Source organism: Diachasmimorpha longicaudata, chromosome 20, assembly GCF_034640455.1.
Source record: "Diachasmimorpha longicaudata isolate KC_UGA_2023 chromosome 20, iyDiaLong2, whole genome shotgun sequence".
In the NCBI taxonomy this organism is placed as follows: domain Eukaryota; kingdom Metazoa; phylum Arthropoda; class Insecta; order Hymenoptera; family Braconidae; genus Diachasmimorpha; species Diachasmimorpha longicaudata.
This window is the reverse complement of record NC_087244.1, coordinates 1,345,955-1,373,897: the sequence shown is the minus strand read 5'-3', so window position 1 is coordinate 1,373,897 and position 27,943 is coordinate 1,345,955. Positions and strand designations below refer to the sequence as shown.

The window sequence follows — 27,943 nt, the reverse complement described above, 5'->3', positions numbered from 1 at the left end:
TAATTTGTTCTTAATTGTTTTCCATTTGATAATATTTATTCCATCAGAAAATTCAGAGTTTCACTGATAACATTCAATCGAACGAACATTTCATGTACCAGATATGGTCAATATCGCTATGTTTCGACAATTAATGACATATTCGTTCGTTCGGTGATTAAAAAATAATTTAATGACGCACACATCAACCCGCGGGGAGGGGAAGGGGGGGTGTTTCAGTCATATAAATATAGCTAAAGTTCTTTGTTATAGTTATAATAGTGAAAGCCATTGCGAAGTAATAACGATAGTTCAAGATGAAGTCGTTGGAGCTGGTGATCGTCACCTGCGTCCTGATACTCCACATCCTGAAGCCTTCTGATGGCATGTACGAACCTGGCAAACAGCGTAAGAATGACCTAATGTACCAATTGTTAATGACGTTGATGCCCTAATTTCTGTAGGGTTACTTTAGAAACATAAAAACAGTTAATTTTTATGAAAAAGTTACAAATGATTTTAACACGAAATTCACTAATTAAGACACTCACTACAATTAACAATCTTCGAGCACACTTCATCACACTCTTAAATGCACAACACAAAACCGTCTGAGTATACGTCTATCGTCTAAAAGACGTCTAACGTCTAACGCTGCTCACTAACGACTCTGACCCTGTCCCTCTTCTCGACCCGGGACTGGGCCCTAATCACGTCACGTGGTCCTAGCATCCCTGGATCACGCTGGCTGTAGCGATCTCCGCATCCCACATCTGTGGGTCTCATAAACCAACAAAATATGACCCTCTAAGTGCTTTTCTAGTAGAGGCTTGCATTCATGTACCAATCCATGTCTATTTGCGGAGCTTCTCCACGCATAACACCTACGCTAAAACTACTATACAGGGTGTCCCGGAATTGCACGTTCAGCCTTTAAACTTAAGTTGGGGGTGAAATTCTGGATCGAAAAGTCCTGAGCGACTTTTTGATCAGACGCACCCTCTTCAACTTATTCAGGGTTGAAGTTGGACGAATCAGGGGCGTGGAATATCCGGTCGCACGACGGTGAGGAAAACATACGAGTGTGGTGGTGTCCCCACCACACCGTACTACTCCCCTGCGGTGGCAGAAAGAGATGACTGGCGGCGGCGGGTAAGAGGAAGGGGAGGGAAATGAAAAAAATGAACACCCAAAAAAAAAAAGTCATCAGCGATTGATCATTTTTTTTTCCTTCGCTGAAAGAAAAAATGAATATCTCATACAGGGCCAATGGGGCTTTAGAAAATTAAATCGCCGGGTTTTTTTTTCCAGCGCTGTAATTTTCAACGCTGTTTTTTTCTCCTTTTCGATTAGATTAAGAGATTTAATGAGCCTCAATCGATGGGGAATTTATTTCTCCATCGAATGCCCTTGGTTTCATCCCTTGGCATTAATTAGGGGAGGAGTAAATAATTTTTATGTAGCGGGCGGGTGTTCATTTTTTTCATTTCCCTCCCCTTCCTCTTACCCCTCGCCGACGGTCATCTCTTTCTGCCACCGCAGGGGAGTAGTACGGTATGGTGGGGACACCACCACACTCGTATGTTTTCCTCACCGTCGTGCGACCGGATATTCCACGTCCCTGATTCGTCCAACTTCAACCCTGAATAAGTTGAAGAGGGTGCGTCTGATCAAAAAGTCACTCAGGACTTTTCGATCCAGAATTTCACCCCCAACTTAAGTTTAAAGTCTGGACGTGCAATTCTGGGACATCCTGTATAAACTTATAGTCCTAGACTCTCTTAATAAAATACGAAGGACATCTGTCCATAATATTTGACAGGTTATCATTCTGAAACTGAGGATTTCCCCATAATTATTTCCGATACTACATTTGTCGCTCCCAAAATGTTCAATTGTCAAGTATCTTTCAGTTTGGAACGTAATATCGAATGTTCAGTGGCTCCAAAGGAGCGATCATCCTTGCGGCCCTCCGGAAGTCCTAATCCCCTTGTTGAAAGGCAAAGACCCGTTGAAACCTGCTTATCTCGGAAAGATGATGATCCAGATGAGGGGGGTAGACATAACCGATGCCCCAGATCTGAATTCGATCTTCGATTCCCTGAAAAATCTGAAGGGTGAGGCAATCGCATCCTCCGACCTAGCTGCTTACAGCGAGTGGATGTCCCGACTACAAGGCTTCGTGTCAACCATCAACGCCCAGTATGACCGCTTCAAGACCCTCCGGGCGGACGAGGAGCCCATTAATGTTGACGACTGGATGGCCCTGGCTACCGACATCGAGGAGACCATGCCCTCCAACCTGACCGCCTTCCGCGCGGAACTTCTGAACCATAAAAAGCTGCCGGAGAACGTTCCTCTGCTGACGCACCTCGTCCACTCGAGCGCCGTAAGTACAAATATCCTGACCCCAATCGATGATCCAATGCGATATATCGATACTATCGCTTTCCGTTGCTGTTTGTAGCGCGTGATGACCACTCGCTGCACGGATGCCTTCGCCATGAATGGGTTTTTCAATCAGTTGGCGAGCCTGGCGTTTACGACACAGTTGAAGGCTACGGTTCCCCAGATTTTTGCATCATTACTGCGAAACTGTCGTGGCACTGGTGAGTTATTAACAAATCCGCGTATGCTGAGTTGAGGCGATGAATAATCAGGCCCAAATGAGATTGGCTGATGAAAAAAATCAGGTCATGGTCCGGTTGTTCAGGTCGCGAAATGTCAGGAGCGTGTCTGGTGTGTAACGTCAGGGGTCCATTTGGGCCCACTGGACCTGATCAGATTCACTGGGACCGAGGACTGATCGGATTCATCCCGGGCCCGGACTTGAGCAGGATAATCGAGCCGGGGGAACTGATCAGGTTAATTTTGGGCCCAATACCTGATCAGGTTCATCGGGCCCAATACCTGATCAGGTTCATTGGACCCTGGACCTGATCAGGTTCATTTTGGGCCCAATACCTGATCAGGTTCATCGGGCCCAATACCTGATCAGGTTCATTGGTCCGTGGACTGATCAGGTTCATTGGACCCTGGACCTGATCAGGTTCATTTTGGGCCCAATACCTGATCAGGTTCATCGGGCCCAATACCTGATCAGGTTCATTGGACCCTGGACCTGATCAGGTTCATTTTGGGCCCAATACCTGATCAGGTTCATCGGGCCCAATACCTGATCAGGTTCATTGGTCCGTGGACTGATCAGGTTCATTTCAAACGTATTTCGAAGGGAATGAGTCCCATTTTTAGTCGATAACTCTTCATTCTCAATTTTGAAACTTTTTTTTTGGGCCCGTAGTCAGGAAAGATAACCTGAATAGGCTGGCCACCCAGCACAGAGACGGATACCTAGAAATTGTGAGAGGTCTGAAAGACGCCCTAACATTTCTCCCCGACAGTTTGGTCCCATGTTATTCATCCAATGAGGGCCTTATTCGAGGTAATATAGCTGTTTACAATTAATCAGATTAATGTCTGGTGATGAATTGCTCGACATTTTCATGATCAACGGGTTCACAGGTCAGAATTACTATGAGCTAGAGAGCTCAGAGCAACTCACAGTTCAACAATTTCCGGATCCTCAGGGCCACAAGAGCTGTTCAGCAGCTCAGCAGGCCCAATCGCTGACGATTCAGTCCCCGCGTGACGTTTGTAACGGCACTTTATATGGTTGCGAATATTCCGAGTGGCTAGAGGTCTGTCGACTGGTGAGTTAACTATGGAAAATTGGATAATTAATTAATGGGAGCAACAATTGGAAATGTCAATATGTCGGATTGCGATGGGGGTGATTAATTTGATGGGATTGACTGATCATTAGGAGAATAGTACGAAGCGGTATGAGTGGATTAAATCAGCACATGGAAATTATGGTGAGATTTTGGAGGAATGCCCTGGTGGGAGTATTTTTTACTATAGAAGGGAGAGGAATCCTCTCATAGGTCATTGTGTTTGCAAGTGTCAGGAGAATGGTAATCACATAAGTGTTACACCAGTTTTGACAGATCAATCAGCTAATATGTGAGTTTATAATCTAATAAGTGTTATAAAAAATATAATTATTGGTAAAATACAATAATTATTATAAAAACTCAGATGACAATATTCTTGACTTTTATTGCCGCTAGACGGTCCTCATTAGCTTAGAAGTTTAATCAGCCGTTCGATCATTTTACAGATGATGATATAATAATTATTGTAAAAATGCACTAATTATTATTATTAAAAATAACCCGATCATCATGAAGACATTCGTATAACTTTTCTTTTTTTCTTTCCAAGGGTTGTAACTGGTTTTCGATTTGTTCTTGAAAACCGAGTTCTTTACCTACAAGCGAAACAAGGAAAGTTACTTCCTGGTGAGAGAATTGATCCTACAACGGTAGAGTGGATTCCCATACCAAAGAATCCAGAGTTGGTACCGTTGAATTCCCAAAACAGCAATTTTCATATCGGTGACGTAATGGCAGACCCGGGTGATGCGCCAGTTGGTGAGTATTTTGTATATTTTGGCCATTCGTTGGGCCCATCCAATCTCCCAAGTTTCTTGAATCACAAAACTTTGTTCAACACTGTCGACGTTGATTATTGGGTACAGCACAAGATGAAAAACTGTATCATGTGGTGAGGGTTGCACTCGGGGCCTATTCTCATAAGACCTTAACTACTTTATTTTTATGGGTTTCGTCTCAGCATACGTGTCAAATTTAACCAGCAGATGGTAATGGTGGAGTGATCCGGTCTGCCACTCTCGATCGGTATACAGGTGCCTCAGTCGCCGACGTACCGCCGGAGTTGAAGGATATACAATGTGAACGCTTAATAGAATAAAAGTCAATGATTTTATTTGAATCAACGAAAGGGATCTAGACACATTTGGCTAGACATCGACGTAATTAATACTTTAATTAATCAACTTGCTATCGAGTCACTATCGAGTGATATGTTAGGGAGGCCATTGCCATCTACTGGCCTGCCTGAGTACCACCAACACTCACCTTAGGGTCATCTATTATAAATTTCGATAAACGACGTCCACTGGCTGCCATAAACCCTCCATTTTGGATTCTAATAGGTAATCACTGAGCCCCCATAAACACCCGCTCCATGAAAGTTAACCTATTACCTCTGTCGGCATACCGTCGGCCGTTCCCACCAGTACCGTCGGCAGTGACACGGCCGAGGGTCGGTCATCCCTATCGACAGCGGCAAAGCAGTTGTCCGCAAATATTGATTCACTTCAATAATTCACTTCACTTTATGATTTCAGGAATTTCCTTCGTCCGCGACAACAATGGCTTCTACCTTCAGTTGTACACGATCACGTATGAGTCCAATAGTATCTTCCCGAGGTGGTCTCCTCGCGAGATGCGTCCCGCCAATCGAAAGTAAGTTTATACGACACATTTAATGTCTTTTCATTTCTCTCTATTTGTCCTCTTTAATCATTTCATTCTCCGAATTCTAGGCGGCCGGAGACATATGTCAAATTTCAATTGTCGAATCGAGGGGATAAGACAGGAGGATCAGTGTTACCATTGCTGAATGCTAAAGCTGCTGAGACTGACCCACCAGCTCTATTGGGGGGCCTTGGAATTGCATACGATAACAAATTTGGGGGGATGATTTCGCCGAAAATTAGGGGCTTAGATTTCGTTTCTATATTTGAAAAACTCGAGAAGGAAACATGATAAATATAAGATGTACCCAAATATTCTACAATTGCGATAGTGATTGATTAAATAAATAAATATTTTCTTCAAGCAAATGAATCGTCTTAAACTATTATTCTATGATTTTTCCTTACCGGCGATACGAGGGGCCTTATAAGCATTATAGACTGCCATGACTTTATATCCTGCCATGGGCCTTATATGCTGCAATGGGCCTTATAGGCTGCAATGGGCCTTATTGCCTCCAATGGGCCGTACTGGTTGCAATGGGTCTTATTGGTTGCATTGGGCCTTATATAGGCTGCGATGGGCCTTATATAGGCTGCAATGGGCCTGATAGACTGCAGTGGGCCTTACAGGCTGCCATTCCATGGTATAAATTCCTGAGGCATATCTCTTACTGGATCGAACGCAGGGATGTCTAGAAGAGGGGAAGTGAGTGATTCTTTAGTTTTTTTGTCTTTCAAGTGTTGCTGTTGTTGTTTCTGTTCGAAGAAGGATTCTCTTGTTCTTCTTGGGCAATTCACGTCTGGATAGACTCTACGCTTACTTAAAGTCATACCTTTGATAGTTCATCTTTCACATCCGTCAAAACCTGTTGGTCCTTTACAACACTTGCAAAATGCCCTAGTAGGGCCATCAGTAATTATGGTGAGGAGTTCGCAATTTTTTCGCTCCTTCCACAAAGTCATGTAAATAATCTGTAACTCGTAGTGGCTGTCCTTTTCCATAGTATAGGCCAACGACGAATGGAGTACAATCATAATCTTTGTGGTACAATTTGGCTGAAATCGGCCACAGTTGCTCAGTGGATGAATGGTACATTGCAGCTCCAGCAATATGGACGAGAATTTTTATGATGTCTTCAGAATGGACCTACGAATTTATCCGTTTAGCCAAGCCAGTCTCAATTCCCAAGTAAACGTAAACGTAATAGATTCTTACAACTGATAATTGATTTTGAGTCGACTCGATGATTAAATCCTAGTAACTGACTCGCTGTCTTGGGTAAATTTTTATACCCTTCTGAAGTGAAAATTGTGAGGATATCAATGATCACTTGTAGATAAATATGACCAATGTGATCGGTTGCCAGTTTCCGAATTTTTACGGCCATATTCCGTGATGATTTTTCTTCAAAGAGGTTAGTCTCATTCCCAGTAGAACTGTTTCCATGACAAGCAACTTCATGTTCTAAGGGATCAGTAATCTCGATTACGTCATTCGAAGGCTTATCTTGAGTACTGGAATTGGAAATCTGAAGAGCATTATTCAAATGAACGAGTTGTTCATCATTTTTTGGAGCTTCAAGGGCCTTTCCAGCTCTTGGCTCTCCTTCATTACCACCCACTGACGAAGTTGCACTCTCACTTCCAACATATTCTCTAAATTGTACTTTATCGACACTTAATTTACGGTCCCATAGTGCCGGCGAATCTTCAATGTCACTGTCAACTTCACTATTTACTCCATCACATTTAGTAGAGTTTCTTTTATCCGCAAAGTTTACATTTTCACCTTCGTTATCAATAATGTCATCCTGTTTCTCCATTTTTTTAGGAATCTGTGTTTTCCTACTTTTTATAAGCATCCGAGTATTTGAATTTGTTTGGCTTTATGATCAAACTCTATCAGCAAGACTAGAAACAAGGTTAGAATTGACATTTCTGCTTGGAGATGTTGAAGATGTACCTTAAAGCGCAAGCAGAGATATCTTAAATGAATATGCAGAAGTATGTGAGAAACAAAAAAATCGAAAACTCGTTGCACTCGGGAGTGCAGGCAGAAGTGAAAACTTGAACTTTTGGCGCGTGGGGCACTTTTTTGGGTGAGCATTTTTAAGTGCGCTCGCGACATGAGAAATTGTACATATAAAATCAAGTTTATCAAACCAATGTGGGCACTTTTTCAATGGACATGAAGTATAATAATATAGAAACTATATTCGAAGGAAGTGGTTTTATTTAAATAAGTACGTATTAGTAAATAGTAAATACAAAATTTATTAATTCTCATCAATAATTTCAACAACTCTTACATCATCATTATCAGCATTTTCATCAAATTCTAAAACTGAAACAATAGGTCTATGGCAACTAAAGTGTGAAATGAACAATTTTGATTTAAATCTATTTATATTTCTTTTGAATACTGCATCACTAGTACTTTTGTATTTTTTTGTGCTAAGATTGCGATCATTGACATCGTTAAATCAAATTCTTCATATAAAACCGCATCCATTTTCAAGACAAATCTATAATCAAAAATAAAAATGTAGATTTTTTTAAAGCTATTATCGTAGCATATATATTTTTTCCGACCATCCGAATTTCCGATCGTCGATTCACGTCCCTAGTAAAATTCTCTAATAAAACGAGTATATTTTCGTTTTTTCAGGTTTTCCTACTTTTCCGGCTTTCCGATAATTTTTAATTCTTAGCTGAGATGAGCATACTGATAATTTTCCTAATTCCCCAAAATTTTGAGGTTTTCTGTAATTTTGTAGAAATTTATCAACTTCAAACTTTAAATGCAGCGCCTTTTTAAACGCTAGCGACAAACTTGTATTCTTTTAATGTAACTGTTGCTAAAACAGGAAGTTGTTTCCCTAGCGGAAGAAAGAAACAGCTCATATATACCTATGCGTATACTAATAGCAGTGATGCCAGACGGGGGCAAAAATCCCACGCGTGGGGGTGTTATGTCCTATCAAGTCACTAGTAGGACGGTGGCGCCATTCACGAATATTTGCACCAAGGTTTAAATTCGTGGAATCCGTTAGCCGCTAAACCTCTAATGAGGACTCCATCGATGTCAACTCGTTGAAAGGAAATAATTGGATTCAGGTTTTTCCAAATAAAATCAATGCAAACACCAGTGCTTAGGAGAGCACGTAACACACACTTTATTTAATAAGTTTTAAATCTTAAATTGAGTCTCGAATTATTAATAAAGTTTCAGAGAAACTAACAATTCAAACCAGACTGAAATTTGGCGATTAATGATTTGAAGAGAGAAGCGGCAATGAAACAAGTTAGAATCGAACTAAACTAAACTTAACTAATTTTCCAAGGGTTGGGTCCTACAACCCCCACTAGTCTATATGTTGCGCACGCAACTTGGTCGAGAAAAAGGGAAGAGGGGTAGAATAAGGAAAGCGGGGAAAAGGAAAACGCGTGAGATCGCGTTTTCTCTGTCAAGGGACTCAGGCCCTCAGCTTTCGATACAATGGACAAAGACCTCACACGTGGTGGATCAAAACATGAGCAAAAACAGAACTGGTACTTTACGACCTAGACTGTATGGACTCGAAGATTTATGATTTCCTTCTCAAGTTTCAGGTTTGGAGAAAATGTTTATCCAACGAATTTTACGGGTAAATAAATGGAAAGCTAAACTCAAGATGTTTAAGAATTATGTGTAACGGTTTTTCCCACACTGGTGGTGTTGTTTTCATTGTTCATTGTCCATTGTCCATTGTATCTACTTATTTTGTGCGTATTTTCGACACTGATCAAAAATATAAAAATTAAGATTAATTTAAATTTCGCGGACTAAGATTAATGATGTTTAGTGACATCTACTGGCTATCAAGCTCAGGACATCACAGGGGTTTCATGCGCAACTCCCTCGCGCAACTACTGCTGCGGAGTGGGGCAGTGGGAGACGTGTGGGTCCCGCATCTGGCATCACTGTAAAATCTCATCTGTCGCGAGTTCACGAGAAAATGCTCACCCACAAAAGAGCCCAACGCGCCATAAGAAGTTTTCACTTCAAAAACTAGTGACAAAAGACAAGGAGAGAAAACAGTGCATTTTCGGGTCGACCAGTGGTATGAGTTTAATTGTTAGTTGTGACTTGACCCGTTACGCGTGAAGATACTCTTCTCTTACTCCTAATAATTTTGACTGTATGTTATTATACTGTTACCTTCCTAAAATAAACTAATCATATTCCTTTTATTTGACTTGATCCTGCATGGACTACTGTTTTTTTTACTGATAGTCAAAAAAATGCTCTAGAGTTGCTCATTACAAAAAGTCAGTTGTTTTCAACATGATTCTTGTTTACTCATGTTGACAATAACCCATATTCTGCAATAATGAACTCTAGGGGCGTTCCTCTTGAAATATTAAATTGACATTGGTTTGTTTCTATAAAAGTTGCCAGAAAAAAATGCATTGGAATAACCCCTCTACAGTGTAGAGGATTTACTATTTAAAACATTCATATCTGGCAACTTCTATAGGAGAAACCCCTGTCATTTTTATATTTCAAGAGTAAAATTCTTCACAGAAAAAAAAGAAAGGCAATGGAATTAAATACAGTTATTTTCAAAATAGATTATTATAAGTTCACTTACCTTTTGGGCCCCCGTTTTCGTTTCGTCGCCGATAATCGCAATTGTCCTTTTTCATTAGGATTATTATTCCGTTTTCGTTTCATTTTGATTTCTGTTTACGGGCACAAGCACCTTCACTCGCGATAACAATAAACCTAGAATGCAGCCGCCATTGTTAAAACTTTGGACAAGCGGATTCGAGATTTACCGGCGCTCGTTATCAATAATCGATGATAATAATCTACACGATGGCGTGTCGGGTCCCATGTAATTATTATGAGGACTGCCCATCGTTCATTCAAAATAAGTTGGATAACGCCCACAAGCTTATCGAGAAAAAAAAATGGCGGATAAGTCATTTTTGTTCTATTAAATATAATACCTGTGCTGGTCAAATATTCGTCAATTACTGAACGTCAATTTGTTACTTTCAGTGTTGATATATCCAAGATGTACTCTTCAAGTTGCACATTGACCTTCATTTATGCATAACTATCTCCAATCAAGAAGACAGTAGATAACCTGAAACAGTGTATTGTTCTCAACATAATTCAACATAAATAAACATGAATCACGTTCAGAATAATCCACTTTTCGCAATAAGATGCTGCAAAGGATTTTTTTGGAAAATATTCCAGGAAAAACGAATTTCAATGTGCTATTTCACTAGTAAATCATCTCAAGTAATTTATTCCAAAGAGTGGATAATTCTCAATAGGAGAAAACACGAATCATGTTCAGAATAAGTCATTTTTTGTGATGCGTTACTGTACAGGATTTATTCATGATGTAGCACCTAGGCATTTATCGTTTCTGGAATATTTGGCAATCACATTTCTCCGCAGTGCCTGATTGCAATTAAGGGATTGATCTCAACAAGATTCAGCATGAATAAACTACAATCATGATGCGAATAACCATTTTTTTCAATAAGGTGCCGCAAACGAATATTGTCAACCCTTCAAGACAGAACGAATGCCAATGTGCTGCATCAAGAGTAAATTCTCTAGAGTAAATCATTGCAAAGAAATGAGTTATTCTCAACATGATTCACGCTTATTGGTATTGAATAATGTTAGGCGTGACCCACTTTTTGCAATGAGCTAATTACGAGCCTTTTTATTGCAGAAAAAAACGAAGGAACCCGAGAAATTGAGCCGCAAAGCATTTGCGACACTCAGCACTCTACTGCAGCGACGCAGAATCTCGTAAGTATTCATTATTAATCAACTTTCGACAAAATGGAAGGGCTTTATGAGATTGGAAATGAATTTCAAGATTTTAAATTTAAGTATATTCATTAACTATTTTTTTCTTTGGAATTTTACAATCAGTACAGAAAGGGACCAGCTCTTCATCTATTCCTTGTTTATCATCTCTTTTTACTTTTCCTCCTTTACCCGCTCATTCGTCTCTTGCTCCTCTTGACTTTCTTCCTTCGCGTCCCATTTTTCCTCCTCTTCCTCGTGGTCCACCACCACCGCTATCACCACCACCACCGCCACCTCCACCACCACCACCAGGCCCAACCCCGACCACACCACCACCCCCACCCCCACCACCACGCAGGGAGAGAGAGAATGAGAAGGAACACCTCCGCAATGGCGAGCATGGCCCAGCTGCCGCCCCAGCGATTAATCTGGGCGGAGCCGGAAAGAACCCAGGTGTCCCCAACGAAGCAGGCCCCATGGGAATAGGGCCCTACCTGTCTGGCCACGACAGACCAGCTCCTGTCATGACTGGCCCATACGGGCCAGCTCCTCTGATGACCCATATTGGTTTGGACATATGGTGCCGGGCCCTATTCCGAGCAGGATGCCACACCCAGCCATGGAACCTCCAAGGGTAAAAAAAAATTTTGCCTTCGAATTATCTACTTTACAGCACTTTTGATTTATTTTTTCTTTAGCAGAGAGCTAACAGAGGCGGGTCCAGAAGCCCTAACAGAAGCCGATCCGGAGTCCACAACAGTGGCCAGACAAGAGGTGGATCCACGAGAGGAGGCAGAAGAGGGGGGAAGAAGAGGAGACTTGTAACAATTTATAACATATATATATATATAGGGAAATAAATAAATAAATAAAAAATTATTTGTCGGTTAGAAAAACTATTTTTTCCACACGAGCAGTAAAAGGGCGAAACGTCAATGTGAATAATTAATTAACACAACACTGATATTTAAAGTAAGCTATATTCCTTTTAATACAGAGATGTACAAATTAATAGAAAATAGAATAGGAACGCGCAAGTAGAAAAAATGGATGAGTCCACGGTGAACTCGTATTCCGAACGGAACTGAGTGGAAGGAAAGGAGATTTGAAAAGGGAAATTCTGCAAGAGGTGGGAATGAATAAAAGAGGACGTGATTGGTCACTTGCAGATTGGAAAGGTCATTTTATTGGAGGAATTTTCTCGGAGGAAAATGAAGATAGGAAGTACTTAGAGGATGGGGGGAATGGGGCCCAAAGGGTCCGAGGGTCAGGAGAGGTGTCATAAATGGCAGACCGAGGAAAGTTGATATGAGGATTGACCCAGCCATAAAGGCATCCAGGCATAAGTACATGAAAGTGGAAAAATGGTAAAATGTATATATTTGGTCACCAAATGTGAACCATAAAAGCAAACCTTAATTTAGCCTGTCTTCACCTTTATGGCTGGACTGATGACGGTGTTGGGGGCAAATGTGGGAATTTTGGAAAAAGGAGAGGACAGAGAATTTTTAATGGGGGACAGACCCAAAAGGGAAATTCCCAAAGGCTGTAACATTGGCCTATTTGCACCTTGCACACATTCCGCGTCGGATCATTATTCTTCTGTTGGTGTCCCGTCATGTAACCTCATCTCCCTCATCCCACCCTCCAATCGTCAATTTATCCCAATGCATTGATCCCACCATGAACCCCTCATTTCACCCTGAAACACTCATCGAACCCTCAAACCCCCATTTTTTTCCCGTGCACTCATTCCACCGCCAATCCCCATTTGACCCTGACCTACTCAACACACCCTCATCCCTCCATTTCTTCCAACGCACGCAGTTTACGCAGCTATATTCATTTTTTCCTCATGCACTCATTTGACTTCTCGAATCCATCAAATAATCCCTTGAATCGATCTACATACACCTGTAGAAATCTTTTTTAATCACCCCGTCGGCCACCTTGGCAATGGGTAGTGAGGGTGAAAAAATGGGGTCAAAATTTATAGGTACAGATCGACTCAGAATCACCCCCTGAGTCGATTGACCCACCCCTGTCGAGACATTTTTCCAGGACCCCCTCTCATTAAAATAATAGCATAATTATTTCACTATTATTATTATTACTATTATTTAATATTATTATTATGATTGTTATTACTATATTGTGGAGGTGACCAGGTGAAGTGTAACACCAGGTCGGTAATATGAACGTGAATTTATTTTTTACACTACTTTACAAGTGTGAGGGTTGGCCTTAAGTGTGGCTTGTCCTCTCGATGGTCTTCGTGATGCGTAGTTGTATATTGTGCCCAAGTGCTGGCTGGTGTGTAACTGAGGAGTTTGGAAAAATACGGAAAAGTGTAGGCGTGTGTATTTTTGGGAAACAGGAGAAGGGATGCTAGGAATCTCGTCTGGGATTGGCTTGGCATCGTATTCGCGACACGTGACGTCGTGGTGCCGGCTAAGTGCACAGGAAGGCTGGGTTCTTCGCTGGGACAGTTCTGGGTCATTCCCCAGATTTTTATGGTAGGGATGGCGTCGGTCGGGTAAGTGATTAGTCTAATGGTTTTTGGATTTTTGTCTAGGAGGTCTAGACAGGATTGGGGAATTTCCACTGGAATACTAGGGTGTAGTGGTGACGTAGTCACCACAATATTATTAAATTTATGGGGCCCGGGAGTGAGACAGACTAACGGCCGGTACCCGTGGGGCCCCATCGCAATACGTCCTTGATCCGCCTGAATAAAATTGCGACGATTATGTGTTTTATTTTAAACTCTCTGGAGTCGTAAATTCCAGAAATCCGACTTATTCAGAACAGTATTTGCAATTTTTATTAGACGCCGAAATTATCTTTGTGTAGTTGTTTGTTAACGAAAAAAAAGGGGGAAATTCGATGAGGAGACTTGAGGAGGAGGTGACCTTGATTGATGAACACTTGGAATTATTACTCACGTTTATGGAATTTATTTATTTTTATTAATATTTGTTATAGAGAGACAATACACAAGGGTACCTCCGATGAGGTGTTTCTTCTAGGAGATGAGGTTTGGAACTGAACTAAATTGTCAAAATGATTTAGTCAAAAAATGATCTGTGATGGGAGGGATAATATTTTAATTGGAGAATTCGGAAATGCAGGAACTAGGGAGAGAGATAAATTGGCGCCATGGGCCTATTCCCCAATAAAAGGTGTCTGGGTCAAAATGTTGTGGGACTATTGAGGGTCGAGTGCTATAAATGGACAGACCATAAAACAATTCTGAAGGGTCTAATGGAGGTATTAGAGAAATGATTTAACTGAATTTATGGATTTACAATTTTTCTAAAGCATAAGGCTGAGTGGGATAAAAATTCTAAAAGGTATTAAACAAGAAAATGAAAAAATAAGAAATTGAATTGACTGCACATTGAAGCTTGTTAATTTCGCGTACTTGAGACGCAACACCGCCGCACTCAATAATCCTCAAAACTCGTGAATGCTCCGTCATGAATTTTTGTAAGGTATGATTTAGGGAGGTATTCTAAAGTGAAAAACAGGGGACCAGGTCCCGCAAGCACCACGAGGGCGCGCGGCGGTCACTTTTAACTTCCCCTCAACTCCTGGTCAACCCCACTCTTCTAAGCTGTTCGGCGCTGCTGCGATTATTTTTTAAATTGCAAAATAATTTTAAAAAATGAATGTAAAAAAATTTTTTAAAAAGAAGAAAATAAAGGAAAAACACAAATAATAAGAATCATGTTAGTTTTTGTTTAATTTAGTATCTCTTTCCCCATGATTTTCCCACTCATTCCCGTGAATTACTGAACCATTTGATAATGAATTATAGAATAATCTATTTTCTATTGATTAGGAATAATGGGATGCTAGTAATGTTCAAAATAATGGAAGTAAATTCATTGATTCACCTACAAATCAAACTTTTTTCACGACGGCGCGTTGGAGGGGGGGGGGGAAGATTTGTTTATGATTCGCGATCGCCCATTGTTTTACTCTATCGAGACCTGTAGGAATCAATTTACACATCCTGTGCGAATTAAATTTTGTGAAAATGGTGAAATCTTGTGCAATAGTGAATTGTAAAAATTCATCGAGGGACAGTTATCGGTTTTTCGCTCTTCCATCTGAGAAAAAAACCGATAGACGAAGGAAATGGCTGGAAAATTGTGGTGATTTGTTGCCAAGTGATAAAGCATCCACAGTGGAATGTCAGTTGTGCGAGGTGCAAAAGCAACAATTTGTTTTTTCTATCTCGTTCGCCAATAAATATATTTTGTTTAACAATCGATTGATCATAGGGACACTTTGGCAACGATCAATGGGAAAGGAAGGGCGATAAGGAGATGCTGAAGAAGGATGTTGTGCTAGATATATTCATAAGACGTCCACCAAAAAGGCAACGTAAGTAATTTAAAATTAATCAGAACAATGATCAAGGAATTCTGAGGTAATGTGGACATCTGGACTAAAATGGACCACCATTACGAAAGTTCTATTATTAATTTTTTCCATTTTTTGACTAAGGAAGAGATAAGTGGGATACTTGACAATTTGTGGATTGATGGATTGGGAAGTGAGGTTCATTAAAAAATTAAATAACGAAAAAAAATCCCCAATGATCATGTCTATCAGCCAATGGGTTTTCAATATTCTAATGGACTCTGTTTCACCAGGGATTTTTATGGAAGATTCATTAAGTTGGTCAACAATTTTGAAATATTTTTTTCAAAGCTATTTTGCATTTACAGATAATAATTTAATGTTTTTGAACAATGCTTTTATCGCTTTTGATAATCATCGTATTGTCTTCAGGACTCACAACTCTAGCAAGCAGCCCTGCGGAGACTTCGATGGAAGCTTGTCACTCAGCCTTCTCTGGCACAGTTGATCGGGGTGAGGGGATGATCGACGATCATCGTGATCTTGAACGCCTTCAATGTATGACTTCACCAGAGAATTGCGATATAATTACTGCTTTAAGAGCCAATATTGAAGAATTGAGTAGAGACAATGTGGCAACAAAGAGAAAGCTCGCAGCAGAAAAAAAGGTAATTTCACTTGATATTATTTTTATTCAGGAATTGAAAGAAAAAAGGGGGTTTCCAGGGTGGACTGATGGAGTCGTGAGGCGAGAGGCTGAAGTCATCCGGGCTAAAGGGGAGTTGTGATAATTTTAATGTCAATTCCATAAGGTGTTGGTCATTTTATGATCGAAAATATTCCCCTATTGTTTGTTCTTTAACGGAAGAACCAAACGGTTGGATGTTAATATTAAAAAAAAGACACAACACACTTTGATAAAAAATACTATCATATATTTTGAAAAACAAAGGATAAAATACACTTGTAATTAAATTATTGGATCGTTTGAATCGTGAAAGATGAATCAATTTTATTTTGACACTGGTTGCAATTTCCGCGTAGTTTAATATTTGGAGAATTGGAACCGAACAGTATATATGTGAGCAACGTTACACGGATAGATGCCAATGCATGAAAAATAGTAATCTAATCTATTGTAGAAAATCGGGGGTCTTATGGACTTGCACGGACCATGACGAGAATCGACAAACCTGAGAGGTTAGACCCTTTTGGGGAAATTTGGGGACTGGAAAAACGACGGGGGAGAACGGTTTTGCCTAGGTCAATATTCCGTACCGTAATAAAAGACATTTCTCGGACCTTTCACCGTAGACAGACTTTATGACTGAATTGAGTGGAATGTCGAGACTTTGGGGAACTACGCGATCATCAAAGAAAATAGTTCTATTCAAAACAAAATGTCTAGACTTGGGGAATTACGCGAATCGTAATAAAACGTCTATTTGACTGGACTGTCTCAATAATTCAAGGGTCAAAATAAGACGGTTCTGGTTATTCTGAATTTAAGGAAAATCCGGAAAGTACAAAAACAAAAAATAATATTCTGGAATACTCTAACAATCGACGAAAAAAGATTCCACGACGGAACACCTATGCTATTCATATTCTAAGCGACCCTTTTTGTGCGCAGGCCCGGGATGCTGAACAGAAAGTGGAGACTTTGAGGACTATTCTGAAGAAGTTTCTCAATGATGACCAAATTCTTTTCATGTAATTTGACGGTCCGACCTCGAACACCCGACGTTGGTCTGAAGAAACCATCCGGAAAGCAGTTCGAATATTGTGTAAAGTTCGTGTTGCTGGATATAAATATTTGCGGGAGAACATTTCCCATTACCCGCATATACGACGATCTTCCGGAGGATTTCTCACATTACTTTTGGGCCAGGCGTGACACCTGACATTATCGAATGGCTTGGAGGGAAAGTGGCTCAGGATGAAACTCTCAATGCTCGTCTGTGTGTTTTGAGCTTCGACGAAATGGCGATCCATCCGGCAGTGGAACCCGACCGTGGATTGAAAAAATTCATCGGTTTAGTGACTCCAGAACTTGCTCGAGATTAAACGGAAGCGGCTACACAAGCTTCCCATGCTCTGGCAGTCGTGGCTCGTGGAGTTTCTTCACACTGGAAGCAGCCAGGTTCCTATGCACTGACAGGTGCATCTATTGATGCTAAGAAACTGTAGATTTATCTGATACAGATCATTCAACTGCTTGCTGATGCCGGACTCCATGTTGTACGCTTGTCATCAGATTCAGGACCTGGCAATCAAGAATTGTGGAATTCTCAAGGTGTTCATTGCATTCAAAACCAAGGCATCCCGTCTTGCCCTCATCCTCTCCAGGAAGGAGAACGACTATGGATGGCTCGAGATCGTGAGCATCTCCTAAAAAATATGTGGTGTCAACTGGAGAGGACGGATTTTTACATCCCCGCTGAGATAAAGCTCGCCAACAATCTCCCTGGGATGATCATTTCCATGCAGCATGTTGCGTGGTCGGTCGAGGCTAACAATTATGGACGTGGGGGAATTACAGTCGCCTACAAATTGAAGGTGGAACATTTGCAGCCTGGAAAATTCAACAAAATGAATGTCAGGCTTGCCCGTGAGGTTTTCTCTACACAGGTTGGGAAAGCCTTAACTCTCTTGGCAAAGAACGAAGAATCAGCGGTTCCTCCAGCAGCGCAAACCACAGGGTGGTTCATTCTTCAAGTCCATGAATGGTACTCAATTATGTCTGGGAGACATAAGAGTGAAGCCCTCGGGAACGACACCAGGAGTAGTGTTGGATTTTGGGGATTTCCCCATATACAAAATTCACTCTTCTCAAGGTTTATTATTTTAAGTGATGATGGTTTATGGCCATATTATTTGGGATTTCCCTTGGTTGTAAAATCAAGGGAAATGTCCGCAGTTTTCTTTATTAGTTTTTAATCACCTCTGCATATTTCTAAGTGTATCTGTTGAGGAGAAGGAATAGTAAATAGTAAGAGGAAATATTCCGGGGAGGGGGTGAAAACTATATTACCCTCCTTAGGGCAAGGGAGTCTACCTTGTCTTGTCCAGTTAGTCTCTTGTAGATATTTGTCGTATCAAGTGCCTTCTGTCTGAGCAGTCTTAGAGTCTTTTAATTATTAAAATCGTCTCTAAAATTAATCAAAGTGTTCGTTTATTTAATACCATATCCCAACAAGTAGCGATAGGAGAAAGAAGCTGACGGAGCTTGTGGAGCTAGTGAAGGCTTTGACATTCAGCATGCCTCCTCAACGGAAACCAATTCAACGTGGCATAGAGATGTCGACTCTAGGTACGTTGCAGTTCCACGAACAATACGTGCTCACCGGGAAAATGGAATACTTCCTCCCGAGTCGGTTCGGTTCGAGTCCCTGCGAGAATCTGTTTTCTCAAGCCAGAGCTGGTGACATGCACCCTCGTCCAGTTCGTTTGCGTCACAAATTCCGACTTCTAGCAGTGACTATGTTTTTGAAGGTCAGCAAGAACTCTTCGTACGCAGATGACGATGAAGCTTATTACGTCGACTGTCTCAGGGGACGTAATAGAGAGAGCAAGCTGGTAGAAGAGGAAAATGGCGCAATGACAAATCTCGCATTAGAAGCGTGTCAGTTGTCAATAACCCAACAGTATGGTGTCCACTTCCTGGCGGGTCGGATTGCGCGCAAGCTCCACCGATCCTGTGAAGAGTGTAATACCGCACTCGCTGCTCCTGGTATCGACACTTCTCTCCCGTATCAGTGGACAGAAGAGATCAGCAGAGGGGGCTTAATTCACCCAACGGCCGGCCCAACTCCATGAAATCACGTTGATTTCAGAGAGTTTAATGCAAGGTCCCTATGGAACACGTTCAGGACACACCATCAGCACCAGCTCAACGCAGACCCTGGGGGTGACATCGACGTCATCGTAAAAAATTAAAAAAATAAACACCAAATTATTTTCGTAAAAAATCATAAAATTGAACTCAAAAAGACGTCAATTATTTTCAATCACTCCACGACACTCAATTGCAAATCCATCGACAACAATCATCGTACGTGACATTATAAATAATTAACAAAACCGACTATCGTAAATGTACAAAAAATTATTAAAACAACAACTAATTGAAGAGTGACTTCATCTCGTGTTATTTCCGTCAATTTATTAGCGATGAAAATTCCCCCGTCTTTACCAAGAATCTTCGTCAACATTTTAATGACTACTAATTATTTCATTATTCTTTTCCATTTGAAAATATTTATTCCACCAGAAAATTCTGAGTTTCACTGATGACATTCAATCAAACGAACATTTCATGTGCCAGATATTGTCATTATCGTTATGTTTAGACAATTAATGGCATATTCGTTCGTTCATAGATAAAAATAAAAATCAATTACACACACATCATCGCTCGGGGCCGGGGAGGGGGAGGCGTGTTTCAGTCATATAAGTGTAGCTGAAGTACTTTGTTCTAGTTATAATAGTGAAAGCCATTGTGACGTAATTACGCTAGGTCAAGATGAAGTCGTTGGAGTTGATCATCACCGGTGTCCTGATACTGCACATCGTGAACCCTTCTGATGGCATAGTCTTAACTAGCAGACAGCGTAAGAATGATCTAATGTACAAATTGTTAATGACGTTGATGCCCTAATTTCCGTAGGGTTACTTTAGAAACATAAAAACAGTTAATTTTTATGAAAAAGTTACAAATGATTTTAACACGAAATTCACTAATTAAGACACTCGCTACAATTAACAATCTTCGAGCACACTTCATCACACTCTTAAATGCACAACACACAAACGTCTGAGTATACGTCTATCGTCTAAAAGACGTCTAACGTCTAACGCTGCTCACTAACGTCTCTGACCCTGTCCCTCTTCTCGACCCGGGACTGGGCCCTAATCACGTCACGTGGTCCTAGCATCCCTGGATCACGCTGGCTGTAGCGATCTCCGCATCCCACATCTGTGGGTCTCATAAACCAACAAAATATGACCCTCTAAGTGCTTCTCTAGTAGAGGCTTGCATTCATGTACCAATCCATGTCTATTTGCGGGGTTTCTCCACGCATAACACCTGCGTTAAATCTACTATATAAACTTATAGTCCTAGACTCTTTTAATAAAATACGAAGAACATCTGTCTATAATATTTGCCAGATTATCATGCTTAAACTGGAAATTTCCCCATAATTATTTCCGAGACAACATTTGTCGCTCTCAAAATGTTCGTCAATTATCTTTCAGTTTTGTTAGTAACATCGAACCTTGAGTTGCTCCAAAAGAGCGATCATCCCTGCGGTCCTCCGGAAGTCCTAATCCCCATGATGAGAGGCGAAGACCCCGTGAGACCTTCTCAACTCTCACTGATGATGATCGCCATGAAGTCGATAGACACAACCAATTCAACAGATCTTACTCCGATGTTCAATTCGATAAACAATCTGATGGAACAGGTAGTGACATCCTCCGAGAGAGCTGCTTACACCGCGTGGAAGACCCGACTAGAAGGCTACGTGTCAACCATCAACGCCCACTACGACCGCTTCACGACCCTCCGGAACGACCAGGGGCCCGTTAATGTTGACGACTGGATGGCCCTGGCTACCGACATCGAGGTTACCATGCGCTCCAACCTGACCGCCTTCCGCGCGGAACTTCTGAACCGCCCAAATCATTGGGGGAACTCTACCCTGCTGAATGAATTCATCCGCTCATGCCCCGTAAGTACAAATACCCTGATACCAATCGATGATCCAATGAGAGATATGGATATCATCCCTTACCGTTTCTGTTTGTAGCGCGTGGAGTACAGTCGCTGGCCGGATGCCTTCGCCATGAATGGATTTTTCAATCTGTTTTCGAATATGGTGTTCACTACACAGCTGAAGGCTACGGTTCCCCAGGTTTTTGCATCATTACTGCGAAACTGTAGAGGCACTGGTGAGTTACTAACAAATCAGCATATGCTGAGCTGAGGCGATGAATAATCAGATCCAGATGAGATTGGCTGATGTAAAACATCAGGTCATGGTCTGGTTATTCACGTCACCAAATCTCAGGTGCTTGTCTCGTGAGTTTATCATCAAGACGGGAAGTTTATATAGCGTTCCACATTTCTTGTGACGTCAAAGGAAATCGTTGGATAGGATTTTGGATGAGGTAGGAAGGGGAACAGGATAATTCTCCATATGATTTTTGCAAGAAAAATTACTGAAAAAATGGATAGTCCAGACCGGGCACTGTCAAAATTGGGCCTTATCAGGACCATTTGCCCCCCCCCTCCCCACTGTAGCGCCAGCTACATCACAATACTGTCAGAGTGAGACGATACTTCTATCTCACTCCCGGTGTTATTGTCTTCCGATGGTGCGATGAAATTCCTCACCGGATTATCCCCGCCCCCGGCAAAATCACCCGCCGAAATCCGGTAAATCGAACGTTCCAGGGACAGTAATATTTCGCCTCTGACACGCGACACTTCATATGTTTAATATTATACTTAATTATCAAATTAATAAACAACGAGTTATATTTTTATAATCGAATGTTTACATTTAATGTAGTGCAGAACTCCAGTTCCGCTACACCCCCGGACCTGAAGAGGTTCATTCCGCTGGGAACTGATCAGGTTCGCTGGGCCAGGAACTGATCAGGTCCAATTTGGGTCCACCGAACCTGAGCAGGTTCATTGGGCCCACTGGACCTGATCAGACCAATTCGGGCCCCCCGCACCTGATCAGGCCTATTTGGGCCCACCGGACCTGATCGGATTCATTTAGGGCCTCGGACCTGAACAGGCTCATTGGGCCCACTGGACCTGATCAGGCCTATTTGGGCCCACCGGACCTGATCGGATTCATTTCGGGCCTCGGACCTGAACAGGCTCATTGGGCCCACTGGACCTGATCAGGCCTATTTGGGCCCACCGGACCTGATCGGATTCATTTCGGGCCTCGGACCTGAACAGGCTCATTGGGCCAGGCCAATTCGGGCCCCTGCACCTGATCAGGCCTATTTGGGCCTCGGACCTGAACAGGTTCATTTCGGGCCTCGGACCTGAACAGGTTCATTTCGGGCCTCGGACCTGAACAGGTTCATTGGGCCCACTGGACCTGATCAGGCCAATTCCGGCCCCCCTGTACCTGATCAGGCCTATTTGGGCCCACCTGACCTGATCGGATTCATTTCGGGCCTCGGACCTGAGCAGGTTCATCGAGACCAGACCTGAGTGGGTTCATTGGGCCTGGATTCGATCAGGTTCATTTCAAACGTATTACGAAGGAAATGAGTCCCATTTTTAGTCGATAACTCTTCTTCTCAATTTTGAAACATTTTTTTTTTTGGGCCCGCAGTCAGGAGAGATAACCTGGCTAGGCTAGTCATCGAACAAAAAGAGGGATACCTAGAAATTGTGCGTGGTCTGAGAATCGCCCTAACGTTTCTCCCCGAGATTTTGATCCCATGGCGTTTTCCCTATGAGAGCCTTATTCGAGGTAATGTAGCTGTTTACAATTAATCAGGTTAATGTCGGGTGATTAATTCTAGACATTTTCATGATGAACGGTTTCACAGGTCAGGATTACTATGAGCTAGCGAATTCAGAGCAACTCACAGTTCAACAATTTCTGGATCCTGAAGGCCACAGGAGCTGTTCAGCAGCTCAGCAGGCCCAATCGCTGACGATCCAGTCCCAGAGTGACGTTTGTAACGGCACTTTATATGATTGCAAATATTCCGAGTGGCTAGAGGTCTGTCGACTGGTGAGTTAATTATGGAAAATTAATGAATTAATCAATTAGTGGGAGCAACAATTGGAAATGTCAATATGTCGGATTGCGATGGTAGTGATTAATATGATGGGATTGTCTGATCATTAGGAGAATAACAACAAGCGGTATGTGTGGTTTAAATCAGCACATGGAAATTATGGTGAGATTTTGGAGGACTGTCGTGGTGGGAGAATTTTTACCTATAGTAGGGAGAGGAATCCTCTCATAGGTCGTTGTGTTTGCAAATGTAAGGAGGATGTTAATTACATAAGTGTTACACCAGCTATGACCAATCGACAAGCTGATATGTGAGTTTGTAATATAATAATTCTCATAAAACATATACCAATTATTGTTAAAATATACAATAATTATTATAACAAAACAGATGATAATATACGTGATTTTTATTGCCGCTAGACGGTTCTCATTAGTCCAGAAGATCATACAAATGATCATATAATAATTATTGTCAAAATACACTAATTATGATTATTAATAATTACCCCATCATCATTGATACATTCGTATAATTTTTTTTTCTTTTCAAGGGTTCTAACTGGTTTTCGATTTGTTTTTGAAAACCGGACTCTTTATCTACAAGCGAAACAAGGAAAGTTGCTTTCTCGTGAGAGGATTGATCCTGCATCGGAAGAGTGGGTTCCCCTACCAAAGAATCCACAGTTGGTACCGTTAAATTCCCAAAACAGCAATTTTCATCTCGGTGACGCAATGGTCACCTTGAGGTTCATCGCGGTTGGTGAGTATCACTACATAGTATAAAGCAAAGTCGCTTTTTCTGTCCCTTTGTCCCTTTGTACGCTTTAATCTTTGAAACTACGCAACGGATTTTGATGCGGTTTTTTTTAATAGATAGAGTGATTCAAGAGGAAGGTTTATATGTATAATAACATCCACTAAATAGTGGAGAAGTACTGTTATTTTTGAGGTTTCTAATGTGATGTCGTAAATAATTACATTTTTTCCGCTTACATTGCAAACGCCGGCTGAACCCAACGAGTTTTATCAAAATAATGTACTAAGTATTGTACACATTGAAAAGGTCTACAGAAAAGTTCGTGATGGTATATGTCTATCTCTTATGGATAACCCACAATAACTTTTTTTTGTCATTCAACGTTCACAGTTTTTCTATCAGGATTGCAGCCGTGCGAAGCCAGGGCGGGTCGCTAGTTTTGTATATTTGGGCCTGCTCGTTGGGCCCATGCAATTCCCCAAGTTTCTTGAATCACAAAACTTTGTGCAACACTGTCGACGGTCCTTATTGGGTACAGAAAAAGATGAAAAAATGTATCATGTGGTGAGGGTTGCACGCGGCGGCTATTCTCATAAGCCTTTTGCTACTTTGTTTTCATGGGTTTCGTCTCCGAATACTTGTCAAATTTTACCAGCAGATGCTAATGGTGGAGTGATCCGGTCTGCCACTCTCGATCGGTATACAGGTGCCTTAGTCGCCGGAGTTGAGGGATATACAATGTAAACGCTTAACAGAATAAAAGTCAATGATTTCATTTGAATCAACGAAAGGAATCTAGACACATTTGGCTAGACATCGACGGAATTAACACTTTAATTAATTCGCTTGATATCGAGTCACTATCGAGTGATCTGTTAGGGAGGCCATTGCCATCTACTGGCCTGCCTGAGTACCACCAACACTCACCTCAGTGTCATCTACTGCCATAAACCTTCCATTTTGGATTCGAATCGGTAATCACTGAGCCCCCATAAACACCCGCCCCATAAAAGTTATCCTATTACCACTGTCGGCCGTACCTACCATTACCGTCGGCGGTGACCCGGCCGAGGGTCGGTCATCCCTGTCGACACCCCTCTCAAACTGATTCACTTTACGATTTTAGGAATGTCATTAGTCCATTACAACAATGGCTTCTACCCTCAGATTTTTGAGGTTGCGTATTGGTACACTGGAGGCGTCTTTGGGTACCCCCGCGAGATTGCTCCACCCCATCGAGAGTAAGTTTATATGACACATTTAATGTCCATTCATTTCCGTTGATTTGTCTTCTTTAACCACTTTATTCTCCGAATTTTAGTGACCCTAGAACATATGTCAAATTTCAATTGTCTAAACCAGTGATAAATGCAAAAGCTGCTGAGGCTGTCCCACCAGTACTATTGGGGGGCTTTGGAATTGCATACGATAGAACAATAGGGGGGATTTCGCCGCGAATTAACGGCTTTGAATTCCGTAATATATTTACGCAAATTGAAAATGCAAAATTCTAAATATAAGATGTATCCAAATATTCTACAATTGCGATAGTGATTGATTAAATAAATAAATATTTTATTCAAGCAAATGAATCGTCTTAAACTATTATTCTATCATTTTTTTTCGCCGGCGATACGAGGGGCCTGAAGGGGCCTGCCATGGGCCTTATAGGCTACGATGGGCCTTATAAGCTGCATTGGGCCTTATATCCTGCAATGGGCCTCATAGGCTGCCATTCCATTCCATGGTATAAATTCCTGAGGTATATCTCTTGCTGGATCGAAAGCAGGGATGTCTAGAAGAGGAGAAATGAGTGATTCTTTAGTTTTTTTGTCTTTCAAGTGATGCAGTGGTTGTTTCTGTTCGATGAAGGATTCTCCTGTTCTCCTTGGACAATTCACGTCTGGATAGACTCTACGGTTACTTAAAGTCATACCTTTGATAGTTCATCTTTCACATTCGTCAAAACCTGTTGGACCTTTACAACACTTGCAAAATGCCCTAGTAGGGCCATCAGTAATAATGGTGAGGAGTTCGCAATTTTTTCGCTTCTTCCACAAAGTCATGTAAATAATCTGTAACTCGTAGTGGCTTTCCTTTTCCATAGTATAGGGCAACGACGAATGGAGTACAATCATAATCTTTGTGGTACAATTTGGCTGAAATCGGCCATAGTTGCTCAGTGGATGAATGGTACATTGCAGCTCCAGCAATATGGACGAGAATTTTTATGATGTCTTCAGAATGGACCTACGAATTTATCCGTTTAGCCAAGCCAGTCTCAATTCCCAAGTAAACGTAAACGTAATAGATTCTTACAACTGATAATTGATTTTGAGTCGACTCGATGATTAAATCCTAGTAATTGACTTGCTGTCTTGGGTAAATTTTTATACCCTTCTGAAGTGAAAATGGTGAGGATATCAGTGATCACTTGTAAATAAATATGACCAATGTGATCGGTTGCCAGTTTCCGAATTTTTACGGCAATATTCCGTGATGATTTTTCTTCAAAGAGGTTAGTCTCATTCCCAGTAGAACTGTTTCCATGATAGAAAACTTCAAGTTCTAAGGGATCAGTAATATCGATCACGCCATTCGAAGGCTCATCTTGAGTACTGGAATTGGAAATCTGAAGAGCATTATTCAAATGAACGAATTGTTGGTCATTTTTTGGAGCTTCAAAGGACCATCCAGCTCTTGGCTCTCCTTCATTACAATCAACTAACGAAGTTGCACTCTCACTCCCGACATATTCTCTAAATTGCACTTTATCGACACTTAATTCACTGTCACTTGGTGCCGGTGAATCTTCAATGTCACTGTCAACTTCACTATTTACCCGATCACATTTATTAGTTAATTTATCCGCAAAGTCTACATTTCCACATTCGTTATCAATACTGTCATCCTGTTTCTCCATTTTCCTCAGAAATCTGTGTTTTCTTACTCTTTTATAAGCATCCGAGTATCCCCCCCCCCAAAGGATTGTCTTGAAATTGGCAATGAGTGAGAGAGAAATATCTTTCCCCCTCTCTCTTCCTCTCACTAGCGGAATGGAACGTCCGTCCGTGGAGAAGGGGAAGCACGAACACCGCTTACCCGCGGCACACGGACGTAGAGCCACGCAATGCTCGCGCCCCATTGGCCGTTTTTTTCACCCCCATATCTCGATAGGGGTGCGTCCGGGTGAAAAGTGGAAAGGGACTTTTCGGTTCCAAATCACCCCCCAAACATGCCGGTGCACCCCCAACAAAGTCTTATGAATGACGCTGTATGTTTTCGCATTTTTTATAAGAGAGTGTTTGTTCCCATTGTGTTTTAGTTGTAGGTAAAATAGCGATAAGTTTTGAAAGAGTCTGGTTTGGTTTTTGAAGTGAAACTTCTTATGGGAGGGTTTTGAAATCTCGATCGGCAACCTTTTTGGTGACGCTCGATCTAACGTAGTAAGTAAGAGTGAGAGGCCTCCGGGAATCGAGCGAGAGTGAGACGGACTACCATACGTCTCGTCTATCGGGCGAGAGTGAGAGGCCTTCGTGTATCGTGCGAGAATGAGACGGAAGACTTTCTGTCTTTCATGTCATTCTCTGCGTTCAGGCGGCGTCGCGATCGCGGAAAACAGCTGTTGGTTTCTAACACAGTGATCATAAGCAACGTATTTTGTTTTTGTGCGTGTCTTCATTACTTAAATCGAGAGTTTTGTGCAAATATGCCGAAGTCGGGTGCAGAAAGGACAAAAACGTGGCGGAAGAAAAAACGGGCGAGTGAAGGAATTGATCAGAATAGAAAACGGAAAAAAAGTAGAACTGAAATTGAACGAGATA

General features: G+C 41.6%; 5 protein-coding genes across 8 annotated transcripts; 3 read left to right on the top strand and 2 right to left on the bottom strand.

Annotated features, from left to right (window-relative positions):
* Positions 1-239: 239 nt before the first annotated feature.
* LOC135171444 (uncharacterized) lies at positions 240-5,749 on the top strand. The gene is made up of 9 exons (XM_064137977.1): positions 240-387; positions 1,893-2,368; positions 2,447-2,588; positions 3,281-3,421; positions 3,502-3,689; positions 3,803-4,002; positions 4,264-4,472; positions 5,252-5,369; positions 5,450-5,749. Exons 1-9 carry the CDS (start codon positions 297-299, stop codon positions 5,670-5,672), a joined length of 1,788 nt encoding a protein of 595 aa, XP_063994047.1. The 5' UTR covers positions 240-296; the 3' UTR covers positions 5,673-5,749.
* On the bottom strand, positions 4,403-7,328 carry LOC135171445 (uncharacterized). Of its 2 annotated transcripts, XM_064137979.1 has the most exons (4): positions 6,600-7,328; positions 6,217-6,530; positions 5,789-6,075; positions 4,403-4,799 (listed from the first exon to the last, which is right to left on the bottom strand). In XM_064137979.1, exons 1-2 carry the CDS (start codon positions 7,243-7,245, stop codon positions 6,520-6,522), a joined length of 657 nt encoding a protein of 218 aa, XP_063994049.1. In that variant the 5' UTR covers positions 7,246-7,328; the 3' UTR covers positions 4,403-4,799; positions 5,789-6,075; positions 6,217-6,519. The 2 variants fall into 2 exon arrangements, with proteins under 2 accessions (XP_063994049.1, XP_063994048.1); XM_064137978.1 differs by having other exon boundaries at positions 6,217-7,328.
* Positions 7,329-15,630: 8,302 nt separating this feature from the next.
* Positions 15,631-17,522, top strand: LOC135171425 (uncharacterized). Its single transcript, XM_064137952.1, has 2 exons — positions 15,631-16,246; positions 17,212-17,522. The coding sequence occupies exons 1-2, from the start codon at positions 15,971-15,973 to the stop codon at positions 17,293-17,295; spliced, it is 360 nt and encodes a 119-aa protein (XP_063994022.1). The 5' UTR covers positions 15,631-15,970; the 3' UTR covers positions 17,296-17,522.
* A 2,180-nt stretch (positions 17,523-19,702) lies between these two features.
* LOC135171427 (uncharacterized) lies at positions 19,703-25,707 on the top strand. Of its 2 annotated transcripts, none has more exons than XR_010300557.1 (9): positions 19,703-20,191; positions 20,838-21,313; positions 21,392-21,533; positions 22,946-23,086; positions 23,166-23,353; positions 23,471-23,670; positions 23,914-24,122; positions 25,287-25,360; positions 25,441-25,469. XR_010300557.1 is itself a non-coding variant. In XM_064137955.1 (9 exons), exons 1-9 carry the CDS (start codon positions 20,104-20,106, stop codon positions 25,631-25,633), a joined length of 1,752 nt encoding a protein of 583 aa, XP_063994025.1. In that variant the 5' UTR covers positions 19,703-20,103; the 3' UTR covers positions 25,634-25,707. The 2 variants fall into 2 exon arrangements, 1 of the variants encoding a protein (XP_063994025.1); XM_064137955.1 differs by having other exon boundaries at positions 25,246-25,360; positions 25,441-25,707.
* LOC135171428 (uncharacterized) lies at positions 25,600-27,061 on the bottom strand. 2 transcript variants are annotated; one of them, XR_010300558.1, is made up of 2 exons: positions 26,056-27,061; positions 25,600-25,914 (listed from the first exon to the last, which is right to left on the bottom strand). XR_010300558.1 is itself a non-coding variant. In XM_064137956.1 (2 exons), exons 1-2 carry the CDS (start codon positions 27,040-27,042, stop codon positions 26,359-26,361), a joined length of 615 nt encoding a protein of 204 aa, XP_063994026.1. In that variant the 5' UTR covers positions 27,043-27,061; the 3' UTR covers positions 25,600-26,358. The 2 variants fall into 2 exon arrangements, 1 of the variants encoding a protein (XP_063994026.1); XM_064137956.1 differs by having other exon boundaries at positions 25,600-26,369; positions 26,439-27,061.
* Between the last annotated feature and the right edge of the window lie 882 nt (positions 27,062-27,943).